Source organism: Salvelinus alpinus, chromosome 17, assembly GCF_045679555.1.
Source record: "Salvelinus alpinus chromosome 17, SLU_Salpinus.1, whole genome shotgun sequence".
Classification (NCBI taxonomy): Eukaryota; Metazoa; Chordata; class Actinopteri; order Salmoniformes; family Salmonidae; genus Salvelinus; species Salvelinus alpinus.
Genome location: NC_092102.1, coordinates 12,051,745 through 12,074,292, shown reverse-complemented (window position 1 = coordinate 12,074,292; position 22,548 = coordinate 12,051,745). Strand labels below are relative to the sequence as shown.

General features: G+C 43.4%; 1 protein-coding gene across 1 annotated transcript in view; it reads right to left on the bottom strand.

The window, feature by feature from the left end:
• The window catches only part of LOC139542130 (copine-9-like), a 104,963-nt gene that overhangs the window by 61,134 nt on the left and 21,281 nt on the right, over nucleotides 1-22,548 (bottom strand). Inside the window, exons 3-4 of the mRNA XM_071347199.1 lie at nucleotides 14,538-14,584; nucleotides 8,079-8,182 (exon numbers count right to left, since the gene is read on the bottom strand). Of these exons, the coding sequence (XP_071203300.1) occupies nucleotides 8,079-8,182; nucleotides 14,538-14,584 (151 nt within the window). The remainder of the gene's footprint in view (nucleotides 1-8,078; nucleotides 8,183-14,537; nucleotides 14,585-22,548) is intronic.

The following is a 22,548-nucleotide window of genomic DNA, read 5'->3' as shown; positions in this document are numbered from 1 at the left end:
GTGGATGTTAGAGACCTTGCACTCCTCCACCTTCCATTTGAGGATGCCCCACAGATACTCAATAGGGTTTAGGTCTGGAGACATGCTTGGCCAGTCCATCACCTTTACCCTCAGCTTCTTTAGCAAGGCAGTGGTCGTCTTGGAGGTGTGTTTGGGGTCGTTATCATGTTGGAATACTGCCCTGCGGCCCAGTCTCCGAAGGGAGGGGATCATGCTCTGCTTCAGTATGTCACAGTACATGTTGGCATTCATGGTTCCCTCAATGAACTGTAGCTCCCCAGTGCCGGCAGCACTCATGCAGCCCCAGACCATGACACTCCCACCACCATGCTTGACTGTAGGCAAGACACACTTGTCTTTGTACTCCTCACCTGGTTGCCACCACACACGCTTGACACCATCTGAACCAAATAAGTTTATCTTGTTCTCATCAGACCACAGGACATGGTTCCAGTAATCCATGTCCTTAGTCTGCTTGTCTTCAGCAAACTGTTTGCAGGCTTTCTTGTGCATCATCTTTAGAAGAGGCTTCCTTCTGGGACGACAGCCATGCAGACCAATTTGATGCAGTGTACGGCGTATGGTCTGAGCACTGACAGGCTAACCCCCCACCCCTTCAACCTCTGCAGCAATGCTGGCAGCACTCATACGTCTATTTCCCAAAGACAACCACTGGATATGACGCTGAGCACGTGCACTCAACTTCTTTGGTCGACCATGGCGAAGCCTGTTCTGAGTGGAACCTGTCCAGTTAAACCGCTGTATGGTCTTGGCCACCGTGCTGCAGCTCAGTTTCAGGGTCTTGGCAATCTTCTTATAGCCCAGGCCATCTTTATGTAGAGCAACAATTCTTTTTTTCAGATCCTCAGAGATTTCTTTGCCATGAGGTGCCATGTTGAACTTCCAGTGACCAGTCAGTATGAGGGAGTGTGAGAGCGATAACACCATATTTAACACACCTGCTCCCCATTCACACCTGAGACCTTGTAACACTAATGAGTCACATGACACCGGGGAGGGAAAATGGCTAATTGGGCCCAATTTGGACATTTTCACTTAGGGGTGTACTCACTTTTGTTGCCAGCGGTTTGGACATTAATGGCTGTGTGTTGAGTTATTTTGAAGGGACAGCAAATTTACACTGTTATACAAGCTGTACACTCACTACTTTACATTGTAGCAAAGTGTCATTTCTTCAGTGTTGTCACATGAAAAGATATACTCAAATATTTACAAAAATGTGAGGGGTGTACTCACTTTTGTGATATACTGTAAATGGCACAGACATTATCCCAAAATGGCATCAGTTTGTCACAGGACCACAGCATATATAATAGGGTTCCTTTTAGTTTTTTTGTATCTCCAACAGAGTATATGACATGTCTGGGTGCATTACATGCATCCTGGCAGGAGTGTAGTAAATCCTATGGATTATCTTAAATTGCAATAATTTATGTCTGAAGTTGTAGGAGCAGATATGAACACTCTCACATACTATATATGTGACCAATAGTTCTCATCAATTTCTTCCTTCAGATCTGTTTCCCATTTTTTCCTTATAGGTTCTGAGCTATCAGGTAGAGATTTAGTAACCCTTGATATAACTTGGCAATCAACTTCTTTGGCATAGCAGCTTCTTTCGGTATTGTTTCAATGCTAGATGCTTTAGGTTAATCCAGATTATGTTGAAGCGATTGAATACAATTTCCCTAGTTGTAAGAACTTAAAGAAATTGGCCCTGGATAACCCACATTTCCCCACACTTTCAACTTGCTCAATATAGTGTTGTTTGGATTTCAGAGCAGCAATCTCTGCAGAACGGGAGTTTATTGTGCTATATTCAAGCTTCAAAGTTTTCAACTGTTTCTATCTAAGCTGTGTTTTCTTTCTAAGTTGTGTATTCTCTGTTCTAGTATTTATAATTCTTTATTGGTCTTCTTTTCCTTATGAGAAGAGTAAGACATGATACAACCTCTCATATAAGTTTCAAGTGCTTCCCAGACAACAGCTGGGCATACTTCATTATCTACATTTATTTCCAAAAACATGTCTATCTGTGTGTTGAGATATGAGGTAAACTCTTTATCTCCAAGTATCATTGTGTTCATTCGCCATGTCTTTGTTACTGACAGAGGAGGCTTGACCTTTAAACATTTAGGACAATGGGCTATGGTCTGTAATTATTCTAGGAAGGTAGTATTTACATTCAGAGACACAGTCAGTTAAAGGAAATTTTTACAATAAAGTCAATTCTTGAATATAAGTTGTGGACATGAGAGTAATAGTATTTTGATTCAGTTGGATGTTTATAGCTCAACAGTTCACATAGACCCATCTCTTTGATGTTGTGGTTGAATACCTTAGACATATTAGGAAGATGATATAGTTCAGCTGATGGCTTCTCTAGTGTTGCATCCAGCACACAGTTAAAGTCACCACCCCATATAATATTGATGTTACATTGAGATAGTTTTAATATACACCGAGTATACCAAACATTAGGAACACCTTCCTAATATAGAGTTGCACCCGCCCGAAAGCGTTCCACGAGGATGCTAGCAATTGTTGACTCCTATGCTTCCCACAGTTGTGTCAAGTTGGCTGGATGTCCTTTGGGTGGTGGACCATTCTTGATACACACGGGAAACTGTTGAGCGTGAAAAGCTCAGTAGCGTTGCAGTTCTTGACACAAACCGGTGCGCCTGGCACCTACTATACCCCGTTCAAAGGCACTTACATGTTTTGTCTTGCCCATTCACCCTCTGAATGGCACACATACACAATCCATGTCTCAATTGTCTCAAGGCTTAAAAATCCTTCTTTATCCTGTCTCCTCCCCTTCATCTACATGGATTGAAGTGGATTTAACAAGTGACATCAATAAGGGATCATAGCTTTCACCTGGATTCACTTGGTCAGTCTATGTCATGGAAAGAGCAGGTTTTCTTAATGTTTTGTATACTCAGTGTAAGGTCGTTAATGAACTTTGGGTTGTCTTCATTTGGGCAATAGCAATTCAGTAAAGTTACTTTTTCTTGCGCCAGGTTTCCTTTTACCATTATACAACGTCCATTTGGGCCTGTAGTAATTTCTGTAATTTTTTTTATCATTGAGAATTGATGATACCCCTCTGGATCTTGAAGAGTAGGTGAAGGAAAATGCCAACCCATCCCAAGCTCGCCCAAACCTTTCACTTTCTATTGGTTATAGGTAGTGTTGCACGGTATACCGAAACGTCTGTACTTATTCAATACTTGAACATGAAAAACGGTTCGGTACTAGAATTGTTGTTACTTTCAGTACTTCTGTCAAATGTGTCTCACGGATCAAGCCTGTCTATCAGTGCAGACGACCCCTTAATATAGCACGCATCATGCCTGCTCCACTTACTCATTGCTAGCCTGCACTGGGAGTCTGTGATGCATCATGATAGCGCCCCACTCATGCTGCACAGAACACACTTGAATTAATACACTTGAATAATGGGACAGGGCATGTAGAAATGTTGAAACTGTTCATTACTGTCTGCAAAACAATGTCCATACAGGCTAGAACACTTTACAATAGAACATGATACTGGCAGCTTCCAGCTTTGTAGGCTAACTTTCCTTGCTAGCTAGCTTGACAGCTAAAGCTAACATTAATTCACTACCCTAGTACTTTGTTTATGATAACCATAATGCAAACTATAAAGCAAAATATGTTGATTCAAAGCTGATTGCCACCAAAACCTTTATTCATTCACTTATTCAGTCTCTCTCACATCTCTCCCAAGGAAAAGGCTATAATGACACGCCTGATACATAAACCAATATATCATTTCAGAATTGATCAAAATTAGGTTACGGTTAGGGTAAGGGTTAGGGTCAGGTTTAAGGGTTTGGTTAAGGTTAAGGTTAGAGTTAAGGTAAGGGTCCGTTTTAGGTTTTTGCTAGTCTGTTTAAGTGTCAACTGTGTACTTATAGTCTTCCCCCTCTCCCAAAAATGATGGTGAATAAAGTCATTACTGGTGAAAGAGACATCACACATTTTTTATAAAAGAAGCTTCTTCTATCCAAATGTTGTTGATCAGTACAATAAAAAAGTCGCAAATGTAAGGGAAATAGATTTTTGTCATCTGTAGCCCCATGAAATAAGCCAAAACAAGCTCAATAACTCAATGCACGAACACACTCCTATTGCATATGCATTCAACTGTATTGTGGATAGGCCTAGGCTATATCTTGATGTATCCAGTTTATCAATAGAGATTTACCATTCAAATAGATGTAGTTAGATAGGTAAAAACAATGTCAAATTGATTGTATAATTGTATAATTAATTAATTAATGCATACATGGCTGTCTGAAAAATGTTTATGTAAAACAGAGCAGTACCTGCGTTTATCTGTCCGGATGTCACGCCCTGACCTTAGTTATCTCTGTTTTCTTTATTATTTTGGTTAGGTCAGGGTGTGACGAGGGTGGGTATGCTTGTTTTGTATTGTCTAGGGTTTTTTGTATGTCTAGGGGTTTTGGTAAGTCTAGGGATATGTATGTCTATGGTGGCCTGAATTGGTTCCCAATCAGAGGCAGCTGTTTATCGTTGTCTCTGATTGGGGATCATATTTAGGTTGCCATTTTCCCTTTTGGTTTTGGGGGTTCTTGATCTATGTTTAGTTGCCTGTCTGCACTATCCATATTAGCTTCACGGTTCGTTTTGTTTTGTTCAGTGTTCGTTTTGTTCAGTGTTCGTTTTGTTCAGTGTTCGTTTTGTTCAGTGTTCCTTTTGTTCAGTGTTCCTTTTGTTCAGTGTTCATTCTTTAAATAAAGAAGAATGTACGCTTACCACGCTGCGCCTTGGTCTCCTCCTTACAACGGCCGTGACAACAGACATTCCATTCTGTGGCTTTGGCTAATATGCCTTCTTTTTTTGCTGTGTTATCGTTTTGGTATCGAGAATCATTATGGTATCGAGTATTTCGATATACTAAACCTGGTATCGAAGTCAACATTCTGGTATCATGACAGCACTAGTGATAGGGGAGTTTCTTGTAAATAACAGATGTTGGCGTTATTCTTTTCAAAAAAGAAAATACCTTAATTATTTTGGCTGGCTGCACAATTCCATTTACATTCTATGTCACACATGTTAATCTATTTATATTGTCAGTATTATCCACAACATGATATTGTGATGGGTCTTTACTAGGACTGTCAAACGGTTAATAACATTTTTTTATTTGCTCAAATTTGGCCCTAAAGAAAGATTTTCCCATTTGAAGTTTAACACTTCTGCGCACACACACACATACTGTTAAAGCTTCAGGCATTCTAAATCAGGGGTCTCCAACCTTTTCTAGCATGAGAGCTACAAATGTTTTTCTTCTTTTCAAATAAACACATTCTTCTCTTCCCCAGGTCTTTAGTGTAAAAGAGAAAGTAATGCACTATGTTTTCTGTCAATACACCTGGTAAAATAATGGTTATTAAAAAACTCTAAGTGGGACCTTATAAAAGCTGTGATTTTTTCCCCCACATTTTAGAATGTTATTTTTTCACGCCCCAACTTACAATTGTTCATTGAGAAACAACAAAATTGGATGTTCTGAGTCCAAGTCAATACTTAAATCACATCAGAATAAAATAATGTATAGGTCTGGAAGAAAACTAACTAATTTTGTTTTTTGTGTAATCCCCCTTAATTGAGCATCTAGCGAGTGATGAATGTGCCGTCTAATGTGCCGGTTTAGCGATGGTTCTGTACTGCTGCTGCGACTCATTCATGGAAAAGTTTGCAAATAACTAATTATGTACTTCTGCCAGGTAAGCCTACTTTACAGTTAACATTTAATTGACAAGGTTTTGGGGAAAGTATTTCTGTCAACCAACAAGACAATTATCACATCAACTGGCTACACAGGTATTTTATTTAACCTTTATTTAACTAGGCAACGACACTGGGCCAATTGTGCGCTGCCCTATGGGACTCCCAATCACAGTGGGTTGTGATACAGCCTGGAATCGAACCAGAAAAATACAACACTAATACATCTTGATTAGATGAGTATTCAACCCCCTGAGTCTATACATGTTCAAATCAAGAGCTTTACATACCTGAATTGTAAATTCAGTCTTGACATAGATTTTTCAGGTAGATTTAAGTCAAAACTAACTAGGCCACTAAGGAACAGTCAATGTAGTCTTGGTAAGCAACTTCAGAGTATATTTAACCTTGAGTTTTAGGTTATTTTCCTGCTGAAAGGTACATTTGTCTCCCAGTGGCTATGGAAAGCAGACTGAACAAGGTTTTCTTCAAGGATTTTGCCTTGACTTTGTTGTCCTTAAGCCATTTTGCCACAACTTTGTAAGCATGCTTGGGGTCATTGTCCATTTGGAAGACCCATTTGAAACCAAGTTTTAACGTCCTGACTGATGTCTTGAGATGTTGCTTAAATATTTCCACATTGTTTTCCATCCTCATGATTCCATCTATTTGCAGCAAAGCACCACCACAACATGATGCTGCCACCCCTGTTGGGATGGTGTTCTTCGGCTTGCAAGCCTCCCCCTTTTTCCTCCAAACATAACGATGGTCATTATGGCAAAACAGATCTATTTTTGTTTCATAAGACCAGAGGACATTTCTCCAAAAATGACAATCTTTGTCCCCATGTGCAGTTGCAAACCGTAGTCTGGCTTTTTTTATGGCGGTTTTGGAGCAGCGGCTTCTTCCTTGCTGAGCGACCTTTCAGGTTATGTTGAGATAGGACTCGTTTTACTGTGGATATAGACACTTTTGTACCCGTTTCCTCCAGCATCTTCACAAGGTCCTTTGCTGTTGTTCTGGGATTGATTTGCACTTTTCGCAACAAAGTACGTTCATCTCTAGGAGACAGAACGCGTCTCCTTCTTGAGCGGTATGACGGCAGCGTGGTCCCATGGTCTTTATACTTGCGTGCTATTGTTTGTACAGATGAACGTGGTACCGTCATGTGTTTGGAAATTGCTCCCAAGGATGAACCAGACTTGTTTTTTCTGAGGTCTTGGCTGATTTCTTTTGATTTTCCCATGATGTCAAGCAAAGAGGCACTGAGTTTGAAGGTAGGCCTTGAAATACATCCACAGGTACACCTCCAATTGACTCAAATGATGTCAATTAACAGAAGCTTCTAAAGCCATGACATAATTTTCTGGAATTTTCCAAGTTTAAAGGCACAGTCAACTTAGTGTATGTAAACTTCTGACCCACTGGAATTGTGATACAGTGAATTATAAGTGAAATAATCTGTCTGTAAACAATTGTTGGAAAAATTACTTGTGTCATGCACAAAGTAGATGTCCTAACTGACTTGCCAAAACTATAGTTTGTTATCAAGAAATTTGTGGAGTGGTTGAAAAACAATTTTAAATGACTCCAACCTAAGTGTATGTAAACTTCCAACTTCAACTGTATTTCACAACCTCATTTTTTCAAGTCAATCGCAAAATAATACACTTGTGTCTGATCAGATATTAGCAAATTAATAGATGAGCTGCCACCTCCACTTATTTGCCCAGCCAGATGTCAAGGAACCAAATATACAGACGGAGATTCAATGAAACAAAAACCAAACGTTTGGATAACTTTGGTAGTTTCAGTAAGCAACATAATGATAAATGCCTATAATAGCATTAGCCTACATTATTCCAATATTTTTTGATATTCATTCCCACAGTATGTTTATTGATTGATCCACCCAGTTGTGGTTGAGAAAACATGCATGCGTAGTGGTGGGCTTTGCGAAGTGATGGGACCTGCCTCGTAAAGTTTAGAACTGCCACAAGGATGGTAACAACCTAGTAATGGGCGCTACCAATACCATCATTATGAAGCATCACATCTCATGAACCCGCATTGCTTAAGCCAGACTTAGCTACGACGAGTCTTACTTTTGGTTGCTGCAACAGGTGTAAATTCTGATCCCAAAGTCGGCTGTAGCTATGCCCGACCTAGCATTTAAGACCAATTTGTTTACACCCAACTGGTGCAACCGGCTCCAAGTGTCTAGAAGTAGGTATTTCCCAGTTGGCATGGAGACCGAGAGGTTGGTCACTTACACATCAAAGCGGAGGTTCTGCTTCTCTTCAAAGAAGAAGTCCAGGAAAAACTTCCGCACAAAGTTTGGATTCAGCGTGTTGTCAATCACTTCTGTTCTGCCAAACTAAAACAGCAGCAGGGAAAGAAAATATAGAGGTGACAGAGTGATGCTACATGTAACAGAACCTCGAATTTCTGTTTAATCCACCAGAAAAGACAGAACAAATATTACAACAAATATTCATGGTTAAACTCAAATATACTAATTGACACAAAACAATTATTTTTGGATATACACTACCGTTCAAAAGTTTGGGGTCACTTAGGAATGTCCATGTTTTGAAAGAAAAGCAAATTTTATGTCCATTAAAATAACATAAAATTATCAGAAATACAGTGTAGATGGGCAAAAGAACAGAAGAACTCTGCCTAGAAGGCCAGCATCCCGGAGTCGCCTCTTCACTGTTGACATTGAGACTGGTGTTTTGCGGGTACTATTTAATGAAGCTGCCAGTTGAGGACTTGTGAGGCGTCTGTTTCTCAAACTAGACACTCTAATGTACTTGTCCTTTAGCTCAGTTGTGCACCGGGGCCTCCCACTCCTCTGTCTACTCTGGTTAGGGCCAGTTTGCGCTGTTCTGTGAAAGGAGTAGTACACAGCGTTGTACAAGATCTTCAGTTTCTTGGCAATTTCTCACATGGAATAGCCTTTATTTCTCAGAACAAGAACAAGAATAGACTGGCGAGTCAATTTGATGTTATTTTAAATGGACAAAAAATTTGCTTTTCTTTCAAAAACAAGTATATTTCTAAGTGACCCCAAACTTTTGAACGGTAGTGTATATATCTTTTGTACTGTATAATCTTTGTAAATGATCTCATAAAAAGTACTGGTGGAGTTATGTCACACATGCAGCTAAAAACAATATATGGAAATGTCTGCTCTATGCAAAATACAACCAACTGATTGCAGCATTACCGTAAAAATGTAGGAGGCAAGTGGGAGAAGGTGATGAACTTTTCTTTATCCAAAATTGGTTAAAGAATATCGTGATAAATAAAGAAGTTTACCTGTTTCATTTAAGGACCAAAACATATACAGCTGTGCCATACATGTGGCAAAATAGTTGGGAAGAGATTTTTGATGTGCCAATTCAATGGCACAGGGTTTATGACCTGATACACAAAACATCGCCGGATTCAAAACTTTTAGTTTTTCAATTTAAATGATTATACAAAATTCTTGCAACCAATAGAATGTTATGTATATGTGGGATACCACCATCCCAGCTCTGCAGAATCATTACTAGATCACTTGTTTTGGTACTGCTAATATGTACAGTGCCTTGCAAAAGTGTTCACCCTCTTGGCATTTGACCTATTTTGTTTCATTACAACCTGTAATTTAAATTAAATAAGGGGAGGGGTGGTAGGGTTAGGGGAAAATAATACACATCAGGTATTGGAAATTATGCAGACAATTGCATTGATAGAACCCACAATCTATCTGCAATATTAAAGATGATCTAACCCCTATTTTTTATTTTTTTAAATAACAGAACCTCAATCAAAACATAATCTCCGTGATAGATATCAGTAGTGGTGGATGAATCAGAATTAGTTGGGTAACATAAGTAATTAAGATGTCATATCTGCATAATATTCTTATGTGATATACTTTTTATTCGAATGTATTTCTAATGGACTCTAGTGTTGGCAGTTGCATTTCTTCCCTCAGCTGGGACTCAGTCACTTGGGGCCCAGAGAGGGGAGAGGTCAGGCTTGTCTTTTACATGTCTCTGGTGCTATGCAGAATATTAGAAAGGGAAGAGGACAGGATGGAACATTGTCTTCATATGTGAATGTATCTGTTAAACCATGTGAAGGGATGGCATGATTAATGGGCAACCAATTACTTGTCTCCACAATGTCTGTGCGCAAGTCACTCCCTCCTTTTGCATTGGGGGAGGATTATGGCAGTGTCTGGAACCATTATATGTCCTCTCTGATGTTGTACATATCCTGGGATAGTGTATGACCTAGAGGCTCACTCCCCTCAGTGAGCTTGTCCAGGAGTGGGGTCAAGAGGGGGTTTACTTGAGATGGGAGTATCTGGAGTTAACATTTGTTATGCCATTGGATGAGGTAATGGTTCTGTGCTATGAAGTACCAGGAACGAGATTAGAACCTCGTCTTAGGGACCAAACTGAACGATAATTTATAGCGAATGCTATCTGGCTATGGGATTCTCCTCTCTCTCAAGTAAAAGTCTTTCTTTGTAAACTGTTCCTAAGATCTGTGGTTCGTCATGTAGGTTGAGAGGGGTGTATCTTGGCTATAAAAGATATTTGTAATTTTCTGTTGTCACTTTCAATGGCTCATTAGACATGGCGCATCATTGAAAGTCAAAATGCTATTGCAAAGCTCTTATTATTAAAAATGTAGTTTAAGTATAACTCTGACTGGTGTGTGAAGTTTGTTTCTCCTCATTTGGTAAATACAGAAATAAGCCACCACACAGTATAACCCATTTGATAATCAATGACACAATGTCACTATAAATCTAAACATATGAAAGTTTACTTCACTAGCAATAACTGCATATGTTATCTGCCTGGCTATCAGACACCCTGCACTGCCTCAATACCCAGCTCATGTCCTTAGTGCCCAGTGCACATAATTCCAGCTATCAACTCTGTCCCTCCCAAGCCATTATTAGGCCTGGGAGGTTAGTTTATTGGAACCCTACCAGCCTACCTGGTATCGATCGACCAAGGAACGTCCCATGATACACTTCCACCTGTACTATTTTGGGCGGAGTTCTTTGAGGTACGATTGGTTAACGGGTAGTGGAGCCCTGCTGGGAATGTTAGAATATAAATTGTGTTGTTAAGGGGAAACGCTTTCAATTATTGTGAAGTGACTGAAACTAAGAGGTCTTAGTTATGGTATGTCAACACTAGAGTACAGAGGAAACAAATAGATTTACTCAACACCCTTTTAAGTGTTAGTGTAAACTAAGATTAAGTGCGTATCGTTTTCAACCCTTAGTGTTGGTGTCTCAGTGTATGTGGTAGTGATCAGAAATAGAGAGAAGGGGAATCAGGCAAGGTGCTTTGGCTTGTGAGTCTTCACTAAATGAATGGTGCAAATATGTCTGCAGTTGGTTATGGAAAGTTTACTCTGCTGATTGCGTTACAATAATTATGCCCTCTCATTGATTAACCCTGCCGCATTGAATACGCAGGTGGAAGACGTCTTGCTGTAAGGGAATCCACGCAGACAAAGCCCTTACTTGAGAGAGAGAGAGAGAGAGAGAGAGAGAGAGAGAGAGAGAGAGGAGAGAGAGAGAGAGAGAGAGAGAGAGAGAGAGAGAGAGAGAGAGAGAGAGAGAGAGAGAGAGAGAGAGAGAGAGAGAGAGAGAGAGAGAGAGAGAGAGAGAGAGAGAGAGAGAGAGAGAGAGAGAGAGAGAGAGAGAGAGAGAGAGAGAGAGAGAGAGAGAGAGAGAGAGAGAGAGAGAGAGAGAGAGAGAGAGAGAGAGAGAGAGAGAGAGAGAGAGAGAGAGAGAGAGAGAGAGAGAGAGAGAGAGAGAGAGAGAGAGAGAGAGAGAGAGAGAGAGAGAGAGAGAGAGAGAGAGAGAGAGAGAGAGAGAGGTGTTGTAGATGTGAATATTTAATGAGCCCCTCTAGAGCTCTAGACATTTGGGAAAATGTGGCTTGTTCACTACCTGAACCTATCTTATCCTGTCTGCTTCTTACCCCAGGCCATTCTACACTAATAGGAAGGATGGTAAAATCCATGCCAATTACTGATCATGGCTAGTGGTGCCTTATCCCACTAGTTAGTTAGGGAAATAGCTCACAGAACAGGGCTCCGGGCAGCCGAGCGGAAATGGAGGAAAACTCGCCTCCCTGCGGACCTGGCATCCTTTCACTCCCTCCTCTCTACATTCTCCTCTTCTGTCTCTGCTGCTAAAGCCAATTTCTACCACTCTAAATTCCAAGCATCTGCCTCTAACCCTAGGAAGCTCTTTGCCACCTTCTCCTCCCTCCTGAATCCTCCTCCCCCCCCTCCCCCCTCCTCCCTCTCTGCTGATGACTTCGTCAACCATTTTGAAAAGAAGGTCGACGACATCCGATCCTCGTTTGCTAAGTCAAACGACACCGCTGGTTCTGCTCACACTGCCCTACCCTGTGCTTTGACCTCTTTCTCCCCTCTCTCTCCAGATGAAATCTCGCGTCTTGTGACGGCCGGCCGCCCAACAACCTGCCCGCTTGACCCTATCCCCTCCTCTCTTCTCCAGACCATTTCCGGAGACCTTCTCCCTTACCTCACCTCGCTCATCAACTCATCCTTGACCGCTGGCTACGTCCCTTCCGTCTTCAAGAGAGCGAGAGTTGCACCCCTTCTGAAAAAACCTACACTCGATCCCTCCGATGTCAACAACTACAGACCAGTATCCCTTCTTTCTTTTCTCTCCAAAACTCTTGAACGTGCCGTCCTTGGCCAGCTCTCCTGCTATCTCTCTCAGAATGACCTTCTTGATCCAAATCAGTCAGGTTTCAAGACTAGTCATTCAACTGAGACTGCTCTTCTCTGTGTCACGGAGGCGCTCCGCACTGCTAAAGCTAACTCTCTCTCCTCTGCTCTCATCCTTCTAGACCTATCGGCTGCCTTTGATACTGTGAACCATCAGATCCTCCTCTCCACCCTCTCCGAGCTGGGCATCTCCGGCGCGGCCCACGCTTGGATTGCGTCCTACCTGACAGGTCGCTCCTACCAGGTGGCGTGGCGAGAATCTGTCTCCGCACCACGTGCTCTCACCACTGGTGTCCCCCAGGGCTCTGTTCTAGGCCCTCTCCTATTCTCGCTATACACCAAGTCACTTGGCTCTGTCATATCCTCACATGGTCTCTCCTATCATTGCTATGCAGACGACACACAATTAATCTTCTCCTTTCCCCCCTCTGATAACCAGGTGGTGAATCGCATCTCTGCATGTCTGGCAGACATATCAGTGTGGATGACGGATCACCACCTCAAGCTGAACCTCGGCAAGACGGAGCTGCTCTTCCTCCCGGGGAAGGACTGCCCGTTCCATGATCTCGCCATCACGGTTGACAACTCCATTGTGTCCTCCTCCCAGAGTGCTAAGAACCTTGGCGTGATCCTGGACAACACCCTGTCGTTCTCAACTAACATCAAGGCGGTGACCCGTTCCTGTAGGTTCATGCTCTACAACATTCGCAGAGTACGACCCTGCCTCACGCAGGAAGCGGCGCAGGTCCTAATCCAGGCACTTGTCATCTCCCGTCTGGATTACTGCAACTCGCTGTTGGCTGGGCTCCCTGCCTGTGCCATTAAACCCCTACAACTCATCCAGAATGCCGCAGCCCGTCTGGTGTTCAACTTTCCCAAGTTCTCTCACGTCACCCCGCTCCTCCGCTCTCTCCACTGGCTTCCAGTTGAAGCTCGCATCCGCTACAAGACCATGGTGCTTGCCTACGGAGCTGTGAGGGGAACGGCACCTCCGTACCTTCAGGCTCTGATCAGGCCCTACACCCAAACAAGGGCACTGCGTTCATCCACCTCTGGCCTGCTCGCCTCCCTACCTCTGAGGAAGTACAGTTCCCGCTCAGCCCAGTCAAAACTGTTCGCTGCTCTGGCACCCCAATGGTGGAACAAACTCCCTCACGACGCCAGGTCAGCGGAGTCAATCACCACCTTCCGGAGACACCTGAAACCCCACCTCTTTAAGGAATACCTAGGATAGGATAAAGTAATCCTTCTAACCCCCCCCCCCTTAAAAGAGTTAGATGCACTATTGTAAAGTGGTTGTTCCACTGGATATCATAAGGTGAATGCACCAATTTGTAAGTCGCTCTGGATAAGAGCGTCTGCTAAATGACTTAAATGTAATGGAAATGGAAATGTGCTGGACAGTGCAGGATGTTTGGACTTGTGGCATTCGGGCAAGTGACACTAATTTCTCAAATGTTTTCTAATTAATACTGCTCATTGATATACAAATGCTACCACCTTCGGCATACTTATGTGATTTTGGAACAATCCGAATAGAATAATATCAGGAAATCATTTCAGTGTCAGTGGCTCAGCTACCTACTGGGAATAGGCGTCAGTTCAAAGTCTAGTTTTGATTCACATTTAGGTTCAAAGTTAGGTGGGAAAAAAAGACAAAATGCCTTTATGTTGATGACTTATTGCAAATCCAAAGAGTTTTCTACGTTGATTCAACATCATCACATCAATTCTTTGGGGGTTGAAATGACGTGGAAACAACGTTGATTCAACCAGTTTATGACCAGTGGGAAAAGAAGAAGATGGAACAACATGAGTCTCAGTCCGGAGGGTTCTTACATTTTCCCCCAATCATAGAAATCAGAACCTGTAAGTTAGCAGAACAGTGACTAAAGACGAAAATGCAAAAAGCTGAAAATAGAACTTAATTTTCCACTCACCTCCATCCACTCTTTGGTCCCGATACCCTGAACATACAGCACAACCACTGCATAGAAAGAGAGTTAAAAGAAGGCCATAAGAGAACTTCTGAATGTAGAGTATTCAATAATGGGCCAGTCTTCAACAAACTAAAACCAAAATGTCAAAACATTAACTTAGAAGAGAAAACTAATTTGGTAGAATAGGTTCAGGTTGGTCACATTCATTTAAAACAGCTCATCAGCGGTTGAATTTTGGGCATTAGCGGTATAATCCACTTCGCTCTGACTTCGTGCAGGCAATTAAAAAAAGGATCTCTTCTAATGACCAATTAAGAACATTGAGATAACAGCATCAGGGCAAGTGTACGGGTAACTTGGCAACGTTACTGTATTTGTAGATGCTGTTCACTGCACTCATGGTAGGTTTGTCACGCTGAGGATTTTTGCTAGCAACTAGAAACCACTTTGGCAACGATTATGCCGACGAGCTGCCCGGATACAAACCACTTGTGAAATGCCACACTAGAGAGCAAAATCCCTTGGATAATAGTTTTTAAAATGTTATTTAACCTTTATTTAAGCAGGCAAGTCAATTAAGAAAATATTATCCTGTAGGGACGGGGGTTAAAAAATAAAATAAAATATGTAAGACCAAACGGACAACACAGACAGAAGACACTGGCAACAGCACAAATACAACAGGAAACAAACTGTGTGTGTGTGTGTGTGTGTGTGTGTGTGTGTGTGTGTGTGTGTGTGTGTGTGTGTGTGTGTGTGTGTGTGTGTGTGTGTGTGTGTGTGTGTGTGTGTGTGTGTGTGTGTGTGAAGTAAAACAACATGCTTCCTTACATAAGGCAAAGCAAACTAGTGACATCGGGTGACAACTAGAAACATTTACAGTACATGTCTCAACAACCTGTTCATCTATTTATGCTTTGAACTCCAGGACACAATTTCAAGACTAGGGAGCTGAGTAATGAAAGGACCTTTTTCCATGCTCGGTTAAAACATTCGGGACTCTTAGTCAAAAACAAGATTGAGATCTAAGCTTGCATGTGTTTTCATTTCGAGCTAGAAGAGAGGAGAGACAAAATGGCAACTTTCCTAAAATGGGCTTATAAATAAGAATGTACCAGTGTTTGAGCCTGCGTGTTGCTAGTGATGTCCACCGAACAGCACAGTAGAGATCACAATGGTGAGTTAGACATCTCTGATTGGTGACAAAAGGGCTGCATGATACACAGTCAAGAGCTTTCAGTGTAGAGCTTGAGGCTTGCAACATAAATAGTATCACCATAGTCCAATACAGAGAGAAAAGTACAATGAATCAACTCCTTTTTGGCAGCAAAGGAAAAAACTAACTTTGTGCCGGGAATAAAACCCAATACGCAGTTTAAGTTCTCTATATGGGTGGTGGAGCTCAACTTGTCATCCACCTACACTTGCTCTATAGAACGTCCTTCCAAGGTAGTAATTACATGGTTTTCTGAGAATTTAGTATTGGAAAATACAATGCATTTTGTTTTAGAGGAATTCAGAACGAGCTACAAATCGTACAGATTATGTTGAATGATGTTTTTGTTTTTTCAAAAGCCAAACTGCTGCCACTTGAATAGAGAACAGTGTCATCTGGGTTCGATTTGCCAGGTTTGACCAGTAATCCCAACACACTTCAATCTCTGCACCAAGACATTATGGTCTACAGTGTCAAGTCTATGAAAACAGATAAACAATGCAGATTCCTATCCAGGGCATAGTAAATATCATTGAACATTTTCAAAGTTTGAAACCCACCAAGCCTGTTAAGAAAACAGTGAGGAAATAAACTAGTGAGGCCATAGAGGAGTTAAAGGGCTGACTGGCCTCCACTGATTGGGACATTTTTAAAGATGAAAACACCAACATTCACAATTACACAGACAGTGACACATCTTACATCAGTGTCTGTGAGGAAAACTGAATTCCATCCAGCACTTTTTTCAAATTCAACAACGACAAACTCTGGTTCACTGCTGAACTCAGAGTACTGCGCTCAGCCAAAGAGGTGACACATAGGAGCAACAACAAAGAGAAATATATAACTGCTAAACTGCTGCTCAACAAGGAGATTAAAGTGGCCAAAAGTCGTTACAACAATTCGCCACCAACGACTGCTTGTCTGTCTGGAAGGGTCTCTGAATGAGTTCTAATGAGTTCTAATGTCGTTTTGAATCACAAAGAGCCCTCAGCCATCAAGAGTCTCCTCAGCTATCTTGGTCCTCAGCTGACAACACCCTCAGCCATCTGGACTCTCCCTCCCCGCACTCCCCCACTGACTACTTCCCTCCCTCCCTCCCTCCCTCCCTCCCTCCCTCCCTCCCTCCCTCCCTCCCTCCCTCCCTCCCCCTTACACCCCCCCCTCCCACACAACTTCCCTCCCTCCCTCTAGCCTACCCCAGACTGCCCTCCTTGTCATCACAGAAAAGGAGGTGAACAAGCTCTTCAGAAGGCTGCAGGTCCAGACCGGATTTCCTCAGCCACACTAAAGAACTGTGCTGACCAGCTTTCCCGTTTTCAAGCACGTATTCAATCAGTCTCTAGAACTATGCACTGTACCTGCCCGCTTCAAATCCTCCACCATCATCCCATTCCTGAAGAAACAAAAGGTGACCGGCCTGAACGACTACAGACCTGTAGCGCTCATGAAAACCTTTGAGCACCTGGTCCTGTTCCATCTCAAAACCACCACCGACGCCCTCCTTGACCCCATGCAGTTCGCCTACAGAGCCAATAGGTCTGTGGACGACGCCTTCAACATGGGCTTCTCTACATCCTTCAACACCTCGACAATCCAAGGACATACGTGAGAATACTGTTTGTGGACTTAAACTCAGCGTTCAACACAATCATTTTGGACCTGCTACAGCAGAAACACACCAAGCTGAACATTTCGGACTCCATCTGCCGGTGGCTCACCGACTTCCTGACCAAGAGAACAAAGCATGTTAAGATGGGAAAACATCTTTCAGACTCCCTGTCTACCAGCACGGGGGCGCCACAGGGTTGCATGCTCTCCCCCATCCTCTACTCGCTCTACACCAATGACTGCACCTACAGCGACGCATCTGTCAAACTACTGAAGTTTGCTGATGACACCACACTAGTCAATCTCCGACGACGACAAGTCCAAGTACTATGGAGAGGTTGACCGCCTTGGTGCAGTCACAACAACCTGGAACTCAACACAGTCAAAACAGTGGAGATGTTGGTTGACTTCAAGTTAATGGCTTCAAGAAATATACGGCCAAGTCATTACAATTCCTGGGGACTATCATCTCCCACAACCTCAAGTGGGAGGACAACATCACAGAGGTGACCAAGGAGGCTTAGCACATTCTCTGCCATCTGCCCCAGTTGAGGAAACTCAAACTCTCTCTGACAATTCTGGTTCAGTTCTACACGTCCATCATTGAGCTCATCCTCACCCCTTCTTTCAGCGTCTGGTTTAGGTCTGTGTCTGCCCGCTGTAAGGGCAAACTTCAGTGCATCGTCCGGTCTGTGGAGAAGGGCATCGGCTGTACCTGCCCAACATCAAGGACCTGCACATCTCCAAGATAAGGAAGCATGCAGGTAAGATCATCGCCGGCCCTGCCCTCCCCGGACACCCCATCTTTCAAAGACATCGCTTTGGCAGACGGTTTAGGTCAATCATGACCAAAAACGCTCAACACCTGAACAGTTTCTTCCCACATGCTGTGGCCCTCACCAACCGGCCATCAGGCTCATAGGGATTATGTGACTTTGAATTGGGCCGATTACTGCACCTTGTAATCTAATCTGCATTATACTGCATTTACACCTGCATGTACATTATACTATGTACACCTCGCACAACACTGTATATATTCACCATGGCAGCATCCCTCCCTCTGCTTATATAGAGATATCCCCTCTATAAATGGTATATTCCCACTGACACCAGCCTATACTGCAGAATGTTATGTTTTATGTTTCCTGTACTGATATGATATATTCTGTCTGTATTCTGTTTGTATATTGCATATAGCTGACAGCACCTTCACAGTAAGGCAAATTCTGGCTTTGTGTACGTGGCTAATAAAGGGTATTCTGATCATGTAAATCACTGGTAGTGCAATGAAGAAGTCTACCAAATAAAGTCTACCAAAGTTGACTCTGTGTTTGTAAGCATGCCAGGTAAAGGAAGTGAGATTGAGATAGACAGGACAAGGCAGATATATGAGAGCTCCCAGTAGTGCCCTATTGTCTCTTAAGTAAAAAGAAAAGCTGTAATAAATGACTAAAATAGTCTAATTCCAAAATGCTACAGGGCCTGATTGAGCATTAGTTAGCGCCTAGCAATGCAGCACATGAATTGTTTTTACTCTGTCAGGTATTTCCCAGTCAACAAAGTAAACAGCTTCAGTGGATATCGGGGGTGCCTTACAGAAACAGCCATTAAAGTTTGATCCGCAACATGGAGGGAATCATTCCGAGAAGATGAGAAGTGTATCCCCGTGCTATAGGAATCCTCCAGGATGAGAGAGAAACTAGTACTCCTTCAGATTAATCTAAATTTGGGGACAGATGAGAGAAACCCATAGCTTGGCTCCCAGCATCAGACGGATAGTCTGCTTTATGGAATGTGACTGGTAGAGGATACCCCATCTGGTGGGAAAGTGCAGAGTCAAATCAAAAGGAGCTGCACGCCAACTTTTCTACTCTGGCTTCAGGACCGGGTAACCAGGTGAACTGAAATTAAATTCAATCAATCTTACACGCTTAGAAAAAAACATGGTATCTACAGTAGAACCTGGGGCACTGAGGCACCTGCTCGACCCAGCTTTTTTTATTGCTCTTTTTGCATTAATTATTACCTTGTTTGCTCAGAATGTTTGCGCAATCATTTCCTATGACTGACAAACACTTTTGGAACATGAATCGGAAGCTATACATTTATCTCTCAGCCTCCCAGATCTGGAATACTACATCCACTCCTTTGTTTCCCGCACTGCGGGCTTACTTGTTGCTCCTGACCGAGATGACCAAAGGCAGAGGAAGACAAAAGCTAGGCTGACAAGATGGGCTACACCTCCTCCTCTTACTAGTATCCTGATGGCTAATGTCCAATCGCTGGAAAATAAACTTTGTGAACTCAGAGCAAGGCTGTAATTGCAGAGGGACATCAGGGAATGCTGTGTCTTTGTTCCTGTCACCGCCGTTGTCAGGAGGAGGCGCAGCGTGGTATGCGTACATTCTTATTTATTTTAACGAATGAACACTGAACAAACTAACAAAATAACAAAACAAATCGTGAAGCTATATGGATAGTGCAGACAGGCAACTAAACATAGAACAACTGTCGCCGGAAGCTCTGGACTGGGTCCTGTCGCCGGTTGCTCTGGACAGGGTACTGTCGCCGGAAGCTCTGTACTGGGAACTGTCACCGGAAGCTCTGGCAATGCCAGCGACGGTCTGCAGTCCAGAGTCTCCAGCGACGGTCTGCAGTCCAGAGTCTCCAGCGACGGTCGGCAGTCCAGAGCTTGCAGCGACGGTCGGCAGTCCAGAGCCTCCAGCGACGGTCGGCAGTCCAGAGCCTCCAGCGACGGTCTGCAGTCCAGAGCCTCCAGCGGGGGTTCCCAGTCCAGAACCTCCTGCGAGGGTTCCCAGTCCGGAGCCTCCGGCGACAATCCACGGTCCGGAGTCCCCGGCAACGATCCACGGTCCGGAGTTTTTATATATCTATGTTGGCCTGGTATGGTTCCCAATCAGAGGCAGCTGTTTATCGTTGTCTCTAATTGGAGATCATATTTAGGCAGCCATTTCCCCATTGTGCTTTGTGGGATCTTGTCTATGTATAGTTGCCTGCGAGCACTACATTAGCTTCACGTTTCGTTTTGCGCTTTATTGTTTTCTGGGAGTTTCATTTAAATAAACATGTGGAACTCTACGCACGCTTCGCCTTGGTCCATTCATTATAACGATCGTGACAGCTGTTGAGTCTGCCGATAAGAATGTGGTGATTGACAGAGTCGAAAGCCTTGGCCAGGTCGATGAATACGGCTGCACAGTATTGTCTCTTATCGATTGCAGTTATGATATCGTTTAGGACCTTGAGCATGGTTGAGGTGCACCCATGACCAGTTCGGAAGCCAGATTGCATAGCGGAGAATACCGGTGGGATTCAAAATGGTCGGTGATCTGTTTGCTAACTTGGCTTTCGAAGACCTTAGAAAGGCAGGGTAGGATAGATATAGGTCTGTAGCAGTTTGGGTCTAGAGTGTCTCCCCCTATGAAGAGGGGGATGACCGCGGCAGCTTTCCAATCTTTGGGGGTTGCAACAATTTTGGCAGATCATTTTAGAAAGAGAAGGTCCAGATTGTCAAGCTGATTTGTAGGGGTCCAGATTTTGCAGCTCTTTCAGAACATCAGCTATCTGAATTTGGGTGAAGGAGAAATGGGGGAGACTTGGGCGAGTTGCTGTGGGGCGTGCAGGGCAGTTGACCGGGGTAGGGGTAGCCAGATGGAAGGCATGGCCAGACATAGAAAAATGCTTATCGAAATTCTCAATTATTGTGGATTTATCGGTGGTGACAGTGTTTTCTAGCCTCAGTGTAGTGTGCAGCTGGGAGGAGGTGCTCTTATTCTCCATGGACTTTACAGTGTCCAATAACTTTTTTGAGTTTGTGCTACAGGATGCAAATTTCTGTTTGAAAAAGCTTTGGCCAGGTCGATGAATACGGCTGCACAGTATTGTCTCTTATCGATTGCAGTTATGATATCGTTTAGGACCTTGAGCGTCTGTTGAAGAAGTCTGTTGTAGCCTCCTCGTGCAGTTCCGTCAGCAGACCAGCCGTGAAGGATTAGTAGGTTTCCGTGTAGTAAAGCTGCCCAGTCCAATTGGCAAAATAGGTATAATGGCCCAAGAAATTGGCTGATGGACCTATTCAGCTAGCGGGCCGCGGCTAGCAGATGGGCATTCAGGGGACGTCGCGACAGAGGGGCCTGTTGCAAAAAGAACCCTCGGGCAGATTACGTCAGTAGTCCAGTCGTAATGGATTAGCAGGATTTTATGTAGTAAAAGGGGTCCATAATATGTATTGTAGCCCAAGGAGTGGCTGATGGACCTCTTCAGCTAGCCGGGAGATGGGCCTAGCATCGGCTAGCTCCAGGCTAATTGGTGCTTGCTTCGGGACAGAGACGTTAGCCAGGAGTAGCAACTCGGATTGCAGCTGGCTAGCTGCGATGATCCAGGTGAAAAGGTTCAGAGCTTGCGGTAGGAATCCAGGAATATGGAGAGAAAATAAGTCTGGTATGTTCTGGTTTGAATCGCGTTGTGCAAACTGGCTAGAGATTTCCTAGCTAGAGGTTAGCTGATGACCGCTAACAGTGGTGAGCTGACTACTATCTAGTAGCTAGTTAGCTGGCTAGCTTCTGTTGGGGGAATCCGGTTCGAAAGTACAGAAAAATACTTTAGAAAATAGCATATCCATTCCACATTGGGTGAGGTGGGTTGCAGGAGAGTATATTGAAGTTGATGTTTAGGAAAAAAATATAAAAAAGATATGCGAAGAAAAAAGATATATACACGGGACAAGACAAGGACAAAGACGTCTGACTGCTACGCCATCTTGGAAAGAAATATGGAGATTAGATGAGCAGGAACTGCATACACTCACTGTGATTCCCTGATACCCGTAGGTCGATAGGAATCGTATTGCGGGTGACTCGGCCAATAGAGCGCCCATCCAGCGCTCTGACGTCCATGGGAATGGAGAGGGGTTGAGTGGAGATGCCCAGCTCTGACACCAAGGTAGCATCGATAAGTGATTTGACCTGGTCACCACATAACAGGGTGGAATGGAGATGGGTGCGGGTAATGGGAGATTGGAAAATTCTCGTAAGGCTAACCAGAGTACTCGGGCCTACTGATGAGCCTGGTCTTTTCAATGGACAGGTGGAAATATAATGTCCTGTAGTCCCGCAACACAGACAGCTTCTGGTGTTCAGTCTGAGTAAATGTTCCTCCGGA